A 13,207-nucleotide genomic window follows, 5' to 3' on the forward strand; every position below is an offset into this window, starting at 1 on the left:
AAGAACAGCCAACATCTGAAGCAAGCCTGCTGCCCAACCCCTACTCCCCTGCCCTCAGGCAGATCAGCAAGCAGGGTTCAAGAAGCCCAAAGAGCCTATCATCCATACCTAGAGTAATTTCTCTGAATTAAATAGACCTGGACACAGAAAGGTTAGCAGTTAATAGATTGGGAGGCTCTTAGCATTGCAAGGAGCCCTAACAAACGTCTGAGTGTCTATCCCCTCGGCAACTTCAATGCCAGGGGGTCATTCAGGTAGGTTCAGGTACTTCCAGGGATCTGTGGGGAAAGAGGAGAAATGTGCTGCCCTCCAGGGAAGCCCATTTCATTGGGTGATGCTCCCTTACACTGACCCAGATATCTGGCTGCCAGTTGGTTCCATAGATTGTGTCTAGTTTTCATTGGTGCTGCAAAGAACAAAACTCTTCTTTCTTTCCTCTCTGATAGGATTTTAAATTCTTGAGGCCAGTTAGCAACCTTAATCTCTTTAAGTCTGCAGATATAGTTTCCCTAGTTCCTCTGCCTTTCTTCATATCACATCCTCTCCAGACCCTCGCTACGCTGGTGCCTTCCAGAGCACACTGTGACAGCTGTCCTCTTCAAATGTGGCAGACGGAGAATCATGAAATGTTAGAGTTAAAAGGGATGTTTGAGATGATCTTGTGCAGCGATTGCCAACCTTTCGGACCTCACGGACCATATGAAGTTTATGCAAGAGTGGAAGGATGCTTGATTTTCCTGCAAAATGGAAACGGCTGTGGGATCTTTTTAACTTCGTCATTGTACCTCCTGTTGCCTTGACACAGAGCTCTTATCTTCCCCCCTGGTGAACTCCTGTGTTCTTCAGTGTAAAGCTCAGAAGTCACTTCTTGGGTATCTTTCCCTGACCAGATTTGGGGATGGTAGAGTTGGTGACACTTTCTTGTTTGTCCACTGTGTTTAGGAGCACTTATCACACTGCATGGCCAGCATAATGTGTCTGTCATGCCATCAGACCGTGGGCTCCAGAAGGATCAGGGTTCCATATTTCCCACTGTTGTAGTCCCGGAACCTAGCACAGTTCCTGGCACTCGAGACACTCATTGTTTGCTAAATGTGGGAAGACCACTCAGCTAGCCTTTTATGAGGGCATAGAGGGAATTCTCTGGGTCCTACAGGGTCTGTGCTGCCACTGTTACCACCTCCACCTCCACCCAGACCAAACAGGGGAGGCAGCCAGGCCTGGAGGAGCAGCCATGAGCTAGGGAGACTAGACCTTATGTTTTCAGATAAGAATAGATCCCCACACCCTCAGAGGAGAAGTGATGGCCTGGAATTAAGTTACTCTTACTACCGACCATGTTTTTGATTCAGCGCAGTGTGCCTTCTACCCCCCAAAGGTAATGCTGCACAATGGTTAGAGCTCACCAATAGTGTCAGACCTTCTGGGTTTGTATTCCAGGTACCACTTAATGACTCTGGGTAATACTGGACAAGATTGTCAACCTCCCCACTCCGCAATTTCCTCTTGTCTAAAATCCCCATTATAAACAAATGGAAATGTATATAAAGTACAGTATCTAACTCAATAGACTTTTGTTGCTAATATTGTTGCTGTTTTATTGTGTTATGAAGTCTTCCTGAGAGTACACATTTTAGTTGAAAAAGAAATACTGAGTGATCATCTTGTAGTTGGGACTGTTTGTTAGTATTTCCCAGTCCTAGCTACCATTTGTTGGACATTTGTTTTATATCAGCAGATTAAACACATTATACAATCAACCCATTTACACCCCACAGTCACCCTATAAAAGTATTATCTCCATTTTACAAATGAAGAACTGAGCCTGAGAGAGATGGAAACATCTTGCCCAAGGCCTGATGAACTGTCAGACTCCAAACCATATGCGTGCACAGGATGGAGAAATTGCCGGTTGTAGTCAGTTTCCTTTGTTTTGACGTTCTTGTTGTCACCACTCGTTGGGACCCTTCACTCTGAAATGATTGATTCATACCTCTTCGAAGGTGAACATTTCTTTCACATTGTTCCTCGTAGGCAGAACCTGAGATAACTAGTTCAGCCGCTGGGCTTTGGGTGTGCTTGTGTGACCCCAGTCTGTCACTGCTGTCCACACCACACACTGCCATTAGGTGGCTATTAACCAAGGTTATGACATATTTCTCCATTCTGTCCTTTCTAGAGAGGGGACGTGCCTTCAAGAGAGGGCAGGATTCAGAAAAGGGTGGTTGGTGTATACTTACTGCAGCAACAGAAACCGTTAGATGGACTGGAAGGGAAACCTGATGCCGTGTGTGTCTGCCTCACACCAAGCTGGGAGCCACCCCATGGGTGTGGGGTATGGTGATGCCCACAGCAGCCTCCCATGCGTCATAATAAGGAACATGGCAGCTCTGGCGCCTGACTCCCGCATTTTATAGTCTGTAGAACATTCCTCAGTCTGAAAATGTTTGTAATTACAAATTCAGCATTCAAAGGATCTCCGTGGATACTGAAAAATGTTCTCTATGGCAGGAAAGGCTATAAGGCATGGTCGTGGGCTTTTTGGCCTATTTTTTAGCTACCTAAGCAGTGGGAGGGGATGAGATGGCATGTTTAAGTGCTACTTCAAAAGGGTATGGTAGACCAGCCTGACATTTTCCACTTTTCGCTAACATTAGATGGCCGGAAACAGTTTGGGCCAAGAAAGAGAGGCTAAACTACTGTTTTCCAATTCTAAGTATATTTCATTCTCCAAAACAGAAGTTCATCCGGACCCTCTTGCCTCTTGTTTTTCATAGCTAGTGGCTGAAAGTGTAGGCCCTCGTCAGACTACTGTTTGAAACCCAGCTCTGCCACTTACTAGCCGTGTGACCTTGGGCAAGTTACAGAGCCTTTGGAATGACTTGTTTTCTGTAAAATGTGGGTGGTAATACTTTCTCCTCCGTAAAGCAGTTCTAAGAACTAAATGAGACATCATGTAAAGGGTTTTCCACGGCGCTTTAAGTAACATAATTCTCAGTAATGTTAGCTCCTCTCACTATTCTGGTAAGAAACAAATGCATTCAGAAAATGCACTCCTACTCCTGTTGCCTTTTCAGAGTTTTCTCTTTCAGGGTCTCCCAAGAGAGTGGCTTGAAATAGTTTTTTAAAGAGAGGGAGAGGGAGAGAGAGAGATCAATTGCCTACTACACACGCCCCAACCGGAAATCAAACCCAAACCCTGGGTATGTGCCCCAACCAGGAATCAAACCCTTCACCTTCGTGTGTACAGGACAATGCTCTAACCACTGAGCAACACTGGCGGGTGAAAGTGGTTTGAATTTTAACTATTGTCCATCATAGGTGTCTATCCATTGCTCTGTGCCTGGGTTACTGGCCTCCTGTGCTGTGTGTTTGTCCAGGAGGCAGCAGGCATTTTCTGTAAAGGACCAGGTAGTAAATATCTGGGCCTGGGGCCACATCAGTCTGTCACACATCTTCTCTCTCTCCCGCCTCTCCCTTTCCCCTTCTTTTCCTTCTTCTTCGCGGTAAAAATCTAAAACCCATTCTTACCTTGAAGGCCATACGGAACAGTTTGCTGGCCTTTCTCATCTGACCTGTGCTCTAACATGGCCAAAGTCTTCACTCTGGGGTCATTCTCCCATCATTCAGATCAACAGACACTGGTCAAAAACAAGTTTTCATGTTAAAAATGGAGTCCAGGGGTAAAACAGCACACTCTCTCTCCTCCCACCCCCAAACTCCACATGCCTTATATATATGGAGCTTTTAAGGTTCCGTTCCTGAAACCAAGGAGTTCATGAAGGAATTCATTAGCGCCAATTTGAACAATGCTCCAACTTGGATAAGCTTCATGCCTGTGACAATAGTCCAGATTCAACCAGAGCCTCAGAGCGTGAATTTATTTTTAAATTCCTGCGACTCTGCACCATCAATCTCATGCTGCAGCAGCCGTGTTTCAGGAAAATAGCATCTTTTGCTGTGACTAAAGTAAGCTAACCATAATGAACATGAGCATGATACTTTTCACAGCAGAAATGTAGGCACAACCTTTGTGAAATGACTATTACATTGCATGGTAAAGCAAATATTTAAATTCACAGCTAAAATAGTGCTTGTAAAATGTAACTGCCAGGGAGAACATTCAACTTCATCATTGTTTGAGCTGTAATTCTCTGCATTCCACACAGTTCCAGGGGGAAAATGCTTTTTTAAATAAACTGCTTTCTGGCTCTTTTAAAATTGTGCCTAAGTGAGCTTTATTTCTCAGGGGCCATGGCGTTGGAGCTGTTCCTGGGCAGATCTCTGTGCATGTTTGTTCCTTCTGGACAAGGGTTGTCTGGGGTGCTTTCCTCTGAGCTGCAGCTTTGCTGATGGCTTCCTTTATCCCCAGGAGAGTTCCAGTGATGGAGGGGATGGCATTTTTGGTGAGAAGAAGGATGACAGCCGGGCAGGTGAGACTGTGACCTTCTGAAGGCAAAGAAAAGTAAGGTCCCGGTTCATAAAATGCTGCTTTTTAAGGAGGCTCTTTTAAAAAGCCACGGAAGTGGGCCTTGGTCAAACTCCCCTGGAGTAGTACACGGAGCTGCAGCTTGGCTCTCTCTGGCAAGCCTCCTCCACCTGGCACTGAAGTTCAAAACTGAAATCACTGATGGTCTCTGACGTCAGGTGGAGTCTGAGGGAAACAAAGGAATTGTGGTTTCCTTTTTTTCTTCTTCTTTTTTTTTTTTTTTAATTTAAATGTTTGGCGAGGGAGAAAAGTTAGGAGGGTTTGGTTTGGTTTGGATTTTTTTGGTTTGTTTTTCTGAATTCACACTTTATAGTCTTTGGCATTTGAAAAGCCCAGCTACACAAAAGCCCATAGTTCTCCATGGGGGAGGCCTCAGAGGGTCTGCTTGTTCCTGGCTTAGAACAAGGTCCTCGATCAGTTCTACCCCCACAGACAGGCACGTTTGTATTTGAGACAGAGCAGCCAACCACAACCAAGCTGTTTCTAAAGCAAACTTGCAGCCCACTAGCTCTGCCTAACACTTGAGCTCCTTCAGTTATTCAGTCACCTCTGTTGGGTTCTGTTTGTAAATACTAATGTCCTCACTGATGTTTGAAGCCCAGGATGGCTCCGACCCAGACAAATCGCCCTGGCCAGTTTCATCTGCGCTCACAGCTCGGCTCAGACGACTGGTCACTATTTACCAGCGTTGCAACCGCAAGGAACTCTGCCGGCCTGAAATTCTGGGACCAGGTAACCAAGGATACTGGGTCCAGGAAGAGATGTTCAGGAGGACTTCTGAAATGGACCTCATCAACAAGGAAGCCCAAAAGAGGTAAAATAAAAGCTAGTGGCCGAGAGGGCGTGCTGAGCTGCCCAGTGGGTAAAGGGGACAAAAAGGAAAGCTGAGAGCCGCAGGGAAGTGTACTTCATGTTCTCTCATGGAGATAGGTGGTCTCCAAAATTAATTAGAACCAGCCTCCAAATGTTACTGTTGTCTTGCTGACTGGGGAGTCCGATGAGATCTAGGACAGCCTTTGTTCACAATTCCAAGACTTTTATGATTTTCCAACTTGACCCTCTTTCCTAAATGGGACCCCAGTCTCTGGGGATGGGGCTTAAAAACACCATGCTGGATAAAAGTGACAAAGGGTCTAGAAACACCAATCAGAAAGGATATATGCACCTCTATGTTCGTAGCAGCACAATTTACCATAGCTAAGATTTGGAAACAGCCTAAGTGTCCATCAGCAGATGAGTGGATTAAAAAACTGGTACATCTACACAATGGAATACTACGCTGCTATAAAAAGGAAGGAACTCCTTCCATTTTCAATAGAATGGATGGACCTGGAGAGCATTATGCTAAGTAAAATAAGTCAGTCAGAGAAAGATAAATATCACATGATCTCACTCATTTGTGGAATATAATGAACAACATAAACTGATGAACAAAAACAGAGACAGAGAAGCATCAATCAGACTGTCAAATCTCAGAGGGAAGGTAGGGGAGGGTGGGGGTATGGAGGAGAGATCAACCAAAGGACTTGTATGCATGCATATAAACATAATGGACACAGAGTTCCCGGGCATAAAGAAAAAAATAAAAAACACATAATGGACACAGATTGGGGGGGCGGGGGGGGAATGGGAAGGATAAGGACACATATGCAATACCTTTATCAATAAAGAAAAAAAAATTTTTTAAAGTGACAAAGGGCATATATCAGACATTCTTTTAGCAGCAAAGTGAATAGTGTGCATTGAAGCTGTCTTATTATAGCTGCCAGTCCTTGTCAAGCCTTTGAGAACAATAAATACCAAAAAAATGCCAGGTAGGGTGGCTCAGTTGATTTGAGCATCATCCCCTACACTGAAAAGTTGTGGGTTCGATTTCAGATCAGGGCCACTTGCAGGCTCAATCCCGGTTGCTGCACATATAGGAGGCAACTGATATCTCTCTCCCTTCCTCTCCCTCTCTCTCCCTCTCTCCTTTTCTCCCTCCCTCTTTCCCCCCCTCTAAAAAAATAAAAAAATATATCCTCATGTAAGGATTTTTTTTTTTTTTTTTTTTACAAAGCCAGCCTATGATGAAGATATTAATTGTCAGGAGTTACTTGCCTGTCTGAGAATTAAGCTAAAAATGGCCACAGAAGGCCCGGTTAGGATTGATACCACCAGAAAAATTAACAATGCTGCAATTATTTGAGTTTTTATATCTCTCCATCCCTCTGATGTAACATCCAGTGAGTTAAAGCACCACCACATAACACATTCAATTACTTCTTTGCACTCCTGGCTTTATGAAATTTGGTGATACGGGGGAAATATTTCTTCCATCTTTTGCAGCTCCGAAGAGAAGAGCCAGAGTCCCTTCTTTCTTGCTTCTCATTTTTCCTCTGATTCCCTGCTGCACTCCTTACCCCACTTCTTCTGGGGGTGAAGAGTGTAGTGCCCAAAGCCCCTCAAAGACTATGGTGGAGTATAATCATCCAACCCCCTTAAGTCATTATCTTAATTCTACAGGATATAAAGACTACAGAGTCTTTGTGTTCTAGAGAAAATAATTGATATGGGAAACCTGCCTACATAACCAGGAAGAAAGCCAATGTGTGATAAGGAGTCGTAGAGGTGTGTGGCTGAGGGAGGTGCTTTCCTTCTCTGGACCAGCTTCTTGTCTATAAAGCGAAGGAGGTGAATTTAAAGGTCTGGAAGGTCCCTCCAGGATTCTGTGATTCTAGGATGTCAAACGGGGGCAAAAAATATGGCAAAATGTGTAAGCATACATAGTATTATAAAAATCTTTCTCACAAGAGGAAATAAACTAGGTAATTTCTTGAGTTTATGAGTCAGGAGATCACAAATAGGCACACATGGTTTAGAAATGGAGAGGTAAGTACCAGAAGAGAGCTGAAAGGTGTGGGAAGTGCAGGTCGGCTGGTAGGCTGTTCTCGTTATAAGCCTCTCAGCCCAACTTAACTTAAATAAAAACAAGCAGTAAAATAGACAAACCAGCCCTACCTGCTTTCTTGACTTCACAGTCTCTTTCAGGAGGTGTTTAATAAGTTAGTTGTTGGTTTTTTATAAAGAAAGAGAAACCGCTCACCCTCCCTTGCTGATTAAATCTCAGGTGGACAAGGAGGGAGCAAGCCGACTTCTACAGAACAGTGTCTTCCTTTGGTGTTGTTTATGATCAAGAAAAGAAAACTTTCAACTGGACGCAGTTCCGCATCATTTCTCGTTTGGACAAGAAATCGGATGAGAGCCTGGAACACTATTTTTATAGTTTTGTGGCCATGTGCCGGCACGTCTGCCGTCTGCCCCCGTGGAAAGATGGCGGTGAGAAAACTCTGTCATGGTATCCCAGATGAGACAAGGAAAGAACATGCTTAAATTTCCAGGTTCAGAATTATTTTAGGTATAATTATAAAAGTGGAGTCTACCTGAAGATTTCAGGTAAAAACAAGTGGGTTTTCACAAATTTATGAACTCCAAATTAGGTCCACCCTCATAAAGTAAAATCTCTCTCCCAAAATAATATAACTACAATAAAAATTGAAATTCAAATTAAAACCTCACAGAAATATTGAGACTACTATTAATCACCTTTTCCAAAGTATAGTTTTATTTTTTTAAGTCTCATAAATTTATCCTGCTATGAACTTGGCACCTTCCTCAGATTAAATCTTAACTTCATTTTCTCATGTATTGACTTGTAGCTAGAGAAAGGAAGTGGCTATCATTTAACATCTCCTAGTCTGATAGAGACCTCTTCTGAGAAATTTCTTCCTGCTTGGAATTATTTGCAGCAGTTCCTTCAAGGTCCTCTTCAGCCTCATCCTTGTAGATAAACTTGTTCTGGGCATTGTGACTGTATTTTAGGAAAGCTGAAACACACATTGAGCCCACCCAGTTTGGGTGCTGGGCTGTTGGCAGCATGCACGGATGTCCCAACTCTTGCCCCCGGGTGGCATGGTTAGTGTGTTTTCGCTAAAGCCGGAGAGCTTGGATAGAGTGGGAAGAGCTGGACCTTGGCGTCCCACTGACAAGACCTGGATTAGAGTCCTGGTTCTGCTACCTTGAGCAGGTTAGCTTATCTAAACATGTTTCCTTAACCTTCAAACGGGATGATGTTGGTATATCTTAGACTTTCTGTGAGAACTAACATGTAAAGCACCTAGTGTCAGGGGCACATAGTACATGCTTACTGCAGGGGAACTAATCTTACTTCCAGAACTGAAGTGTTTGTGCTCTTCTCTGACCCTCGCTGGGTCTGTCCTGTTTCATAAAAAACCTCCCGTTCTCTTTTAGCTTTTCATTTTGGCAGGGGCACACACACCGAGACTGCCGTGCTGCGGAACTAGGGAGTTAAACTGTAAGACCAAAGAGCAGGGACTCAGGTGGGCAGCAGGTGACCAAGGGCTCCTTGAAGTGATGGGCTCTTTGTTTACCTTCCCAGGTCCCCCAGATCCCACCATCTGTGTTGAACCTATCACTGAGGAACGGGCTGCAAGAACTCTGTACCGCATTGAACTATTACGGAAGGTCCGAGAGCAGGTGCTAACGTGTCCCCAGCTGCACGAACGCCTCCAGCTCTGCAGGCCCAGCCTCTACCTCCCAGTGTGGTGGGAGTGTGGGAAGCACGATCGGGACCTGCTCATTGGCACCGCCAAACATGGGCTGAATCGCACTGACTATTATGTCATGACTGACCCCCAGCTGTCCTTCCTGGACGCCTACAGAAACTACGCCCAGCATAAAAGACCTGACACCCAGGCTCCAGAGAGTCTCTATTGCCTTTACCAGACCAACTCCAAACTCTATGAATCTCCTACATATACACAAATGAGCAGGACTTCAGAGTCCCTTGAAACTGAACCTGAGAATCTAGGACAAATTGAAGGTAGGGATGATCATCTTGGTCCACCTGAGGGCAGCTTATCGGACATAACGTGTGAGAACTTTATTTCTAAAGTTCAGGATGTCATCTCCATCACCCACGAGGAAAGTCTGCTGCCTGAATCCTTGGAGAGCATGATGTATGGTAAGAAGGGGCTCAGCCGAGAGCCGGGCTCTTTTCAGGAGAGCCCACATACCAACACAGAATCCAGAACAGATGCTCTTGGCATCTCAGCAAGCAGAGGTGTGAACTGTCGGCCCGGTGGCCACGAGGCAGAAGTAGCTGCAGGCCCCTCTCTTATGGATAGTTTGGAAGCAGGAGTAGCTCAAATGAACATTAAAAATGGAAAACATTTGTTGTTGTCTCTTGCAAGAGATGAGGAGCTCTGCTGCAGTGAGGCAAAGCAGAGGCCTGAGAGCGTCGGGCAGCTGGAAGCCAAATTCTTGGCTTCCCCTTCCTTGGATCAAGGAAATGAAAGTGGGTTTGTCGATATGTGTAACCTTAGTGTCTGTGACTCCAAAAGAAACCTGTCATCAGAGCAGCAATTAATTGATTTACTAGAAAACAAGAGTTTAGAAACTGATTTGATACTGAGTCAGAACCACAGTGAGGAAGAGGAGGAAGAGGAGGAAAATGAGGAGGAAAACTTGGATGTAGCAGCAGGCGGGAGGGATAGGCCAGAGATTCTGCCTCTGAGCGAGCCCACCGCTAGTACTCCAGGAGAGAAGGGCCGAGGCTTCCAGGCAGAGGAAGCCCAGAAAGGCCGCCTAGGGGCCGGGAGCCAGAGTGCCGGGCTGCAGGGGGCTTTTCCTCAAGCGGCCTGTCAGTGCCACTGCAAACACTTGGAGAGGTGGACACGCGGCCTGGAGAGTGATGAATTTGAAGTGGAGAAGCCCAAGGGTCATAGCCCAGACCTGTACAAAAGCAAAACTAATAACATCACAATGGAGGGTGAGCTCACGGCCATTCCATTGGAGCCATTTAAAGTGAAGCATGAACTTGTAAAAGAACCTTGGAAAGAAAGTGCAGAAGGGAAGAAAGGGTTCCCTACATATCCTCCTGAAGGAAGTGAGCTCAAGTCAGAAGACATGGATTTCGAAAGTAAAGATGACTATGACAGAGATGGAAACTGCCATAGTCAAGGTACAGTATGTGGGACCTTGTGGTATTTTGGATAAGCCAGTTCTCACATGACAGGGAGGAGGAGGGAGTGGGGAGTGCTAAAAGTTTTACGGCTTCTGAAACAGGTCTACCAGCACTCACCATGTGTTTAAAACTGAAGGTCCCAGGCCTTGGTCTGAAAATGAGACAGTAGCTTAACTCTGGTCATTCCAGAAAAGCGAGGAGGGTGATAGATGATCCTAGCACCTTTACTGCATCAGCGATGTGATTGGGGCAGAGGCTGTGTGCTTTTTATCTGATAGATGCTAGAGGTGGCATCAGGGGGAATAATTGGCTATTCCCCTAGATAGGGCATTTCAAACTAAGTAGAACAGAACAGCCGGGGAACCTCAGGAACCTGTAGCTTAATATAGATGGAATTTTTCAGGCACTCCACAAAAATACAAATAAATGTGATCTTTATTAAGGTGAAAAAAGATAGCACTGTTTATTCATTCATTGTTAAAACCCTGTGACTTAATGTTGGGGCATTAGTAACTCAGTAGAGTCCTTTTAGTAACTCAGCAGAAATTAAAATAAAATTATAAGTAACTCAACAAATATACATACTTGATCTTTTTTTAAATAGGGGGAATCTTAGATGAGGGTTCAAATTAGAAGGAATTTTAAAATATTAAGAATCTAGATGCCCCTGAGATTTTTCATGCCTTGCAGGGATATAGATACTGTGATTTCCCAGCCTTTGGTTTTAGTTAGTGTGATGTGATTATTTTGGGAAGTCTTCTGAAGCCAAATTAAAATTGGCACAATAGCTAGGATAAGGACAGAGGAGCTGAGCTGAACATGGCTTGTGGCCCCAGCTGACTCAGAGGAGCCAGTCTGTGACCTGCCAATCCTCACCCCAGGCCACGAAGGACGACTGCCATGTGTGATTTATAAAACCTACTTTGCTTTTTGAAACCCAGGCAGTCAAACAAGTGCAGGGTATAGACGAGTATGGTTTAGAGGAGAGCTGCTGTGCACTGACTGATGTCCTTTGGTGGCATTGGCTGCCTTGCTGAGCTGAGGTGGAGGGGGGCAGTGGGTGCCTTGCTGAGCTGAGGTGGAGGGGGGCTGAGCTGAGGTGGAGGGGGGCAGTGGCTGCCTTGCTGAGCTGAGGTGGAGGGGGGCAGTGGGTGCCTTGCTGAGCTGAGGTGGAGGGGGGCTGAGCTGAGGTGGAGGGGGGCAGTGGCTGCCTTGCTGAGCTGAGGTGGAGGGGGGCTGAGTTGAGGTAGAAGAGGGGGGGCAGTGGCTGCCTTGCTGAGTTGAGGTAGAAGTGGTGGGGGGCAGTGGCTGCCTTGCTGAGTTGAGGTAGAAGTGGTGGGGGGCAGTGGCTGCCTTGCTGAGTTGGGGTAGAAGTGAGGGGGGGGCAGTGGCTGCCTTGCTGAGTTGAGGTAGAAGGGGGGGGGCAGTGGCTGCCTTGCTGAGTTGAAGTAGAAGTGAGGGGGGGCAGTGGCTGCCTTGCTGAGTTGAGGTAGAAGTGGTGGGGGGCAGTGGCTGCCTTGCTGAGTTGAGGTAGAAGTGGTGGGGGGCAGTGGCTGCCTTGCTGAGTTGAGGTAGAAGTGGGGGGGGGGGCAGTGGCTGCCTTGCTGAGTTGAGGTAGAAGGTGGGGGGCAGTGGCTGCCTTGCTGAGTTGAGGTAGAAGTGGTGGGGGGCAGTGGCTGCCTTGCTGAGTTGAGGTAGAAGTGGGGGGGGGCAGTGGCTGCCTTGCTGAGTTGAGGTAGAAGGTGGGGGGCAGTGGCTGCCTTGCTGAGTTGAGGTAGAAGGGGGGGGGCAGTGGCTGCCTTGCTGAGTTGAGGTAGAAGTGAGGGGGGGCAGTGGCTGCCTTGCTGAGTTGAGGTAGAAGGGGGGGGGCAGTGGCTGCCTTGCTGAGTTGAGGTAGAAGTGAGGGGGGGCAGTGGCTGCCTTGCTGAGTTGAGGTAGAAGGTGGGGGGCAGTGGCTGCCTTGCTGAGTTGAGGTAGAAGTGAGGGGGGGCAGTGGCTGCCTTGCTGAGTTGAGGTAGAAGTGAGGGGGGGCAGTGGCTGCCTTGCTGAGTTGAGGTAGAAGGGGGGGCAATGGCTGCCTTGCTGAGTTGAGGTAGAAGTGAGGGGGGGCAGTGGCTGCCTTGCTGAGTTGAGGTAGAAGCGGGGGCAGTGGCTGCCTTGCTGAGTTGAGGTAGAAGAGGGGGCAGTGGCTGCCTTGCTGAGTTGAGGTAGAAGGCGGGGGGGGGGGGCAGTGGCTGCCTTGCTGAGTTGAGGTAGAAGTGAGGGGGGGCAGTGGCTGCCTTGCTGAGTTGAGGTAGAAGGTGGGGGGCAGTGGCTGCCTTGCTGAGTTGAGGTAGAAGTGGGGGGGCAGTGGCTGCCTTGCTGAGTTGAGGTAGAAGGGGGGGCAGTGGCTGCCTTGCTGTGGTGGAAGGGGCAGTGGACTTGAGAAGCTTGCGCATATTCGTAGATGAAAGTTCTTTGCACCGATGCCTTTAAAACTGCTTCTGCAGCCCTCTGAAGGCCCTCACAAGTGTGTGATGTGGAATAGGTGTAGCAGGGAGGGTTAGCCTGTTTCTGAGACGAATTCTACAGCTGAAGGAACAGTCTTTGGCATGACTATTGGGCCAGTTCCCGGATCTTCTGGCTGCTTTTCCAGGATTTTCTCTCACACATCATTTTGCTTTTTCTGAAAACTTAAATCCATCTCCTCTGCT

The 13,207-nt window shown here is 46.8% G+C and overlaps 1 protein-coding gene across 2 annotated transcripts in view; it reads left to right on the forward strand.

The window, feature by feature from the left end:
* The window catches only part of CHD6 (chromodomain helicase DNA binding protein 6), a 181,831-nt gene that overhangs the window by 151,421 nt on the left and 17,203 nt on the right, over positions 1–13,207 (forward strand). For both annotated transcript variants that reach the window (XM_079785076.1, XM_079785077.1), the window contains 4 exons: positions 4,373–4,433; positions 5,087–5,303; positions 7,599–7,807; positions 8,928–10,511. In XM_079785076.1, coding sequence (XP_079641202.1) covers positions 4,373–4,433; positions 5,087–5,303; positions 7,599–7,807; positions 8,928–10,511 — 2,071 coding nt within the window. The remainder of the gene's footprint in view (positions 1–4,372; positions 4,434–5,086; positions 5,304–7,598; positions 7,808–8,927; positions 10,512–13,207) is intronic.

Source organism: Cnephaeus nilssonii, assembly GCF_951640355.1.
Source record: "Cnephaeus nilssonii genome assembly, chromosome: 11".
Classification (NCBI taxonomy): Eukaryota; Metazoa; Chordata; class Mammalia; order Chiroptera; family Vespertilionidae; genus Cnephaeus; species Cnephaeus nilssonii.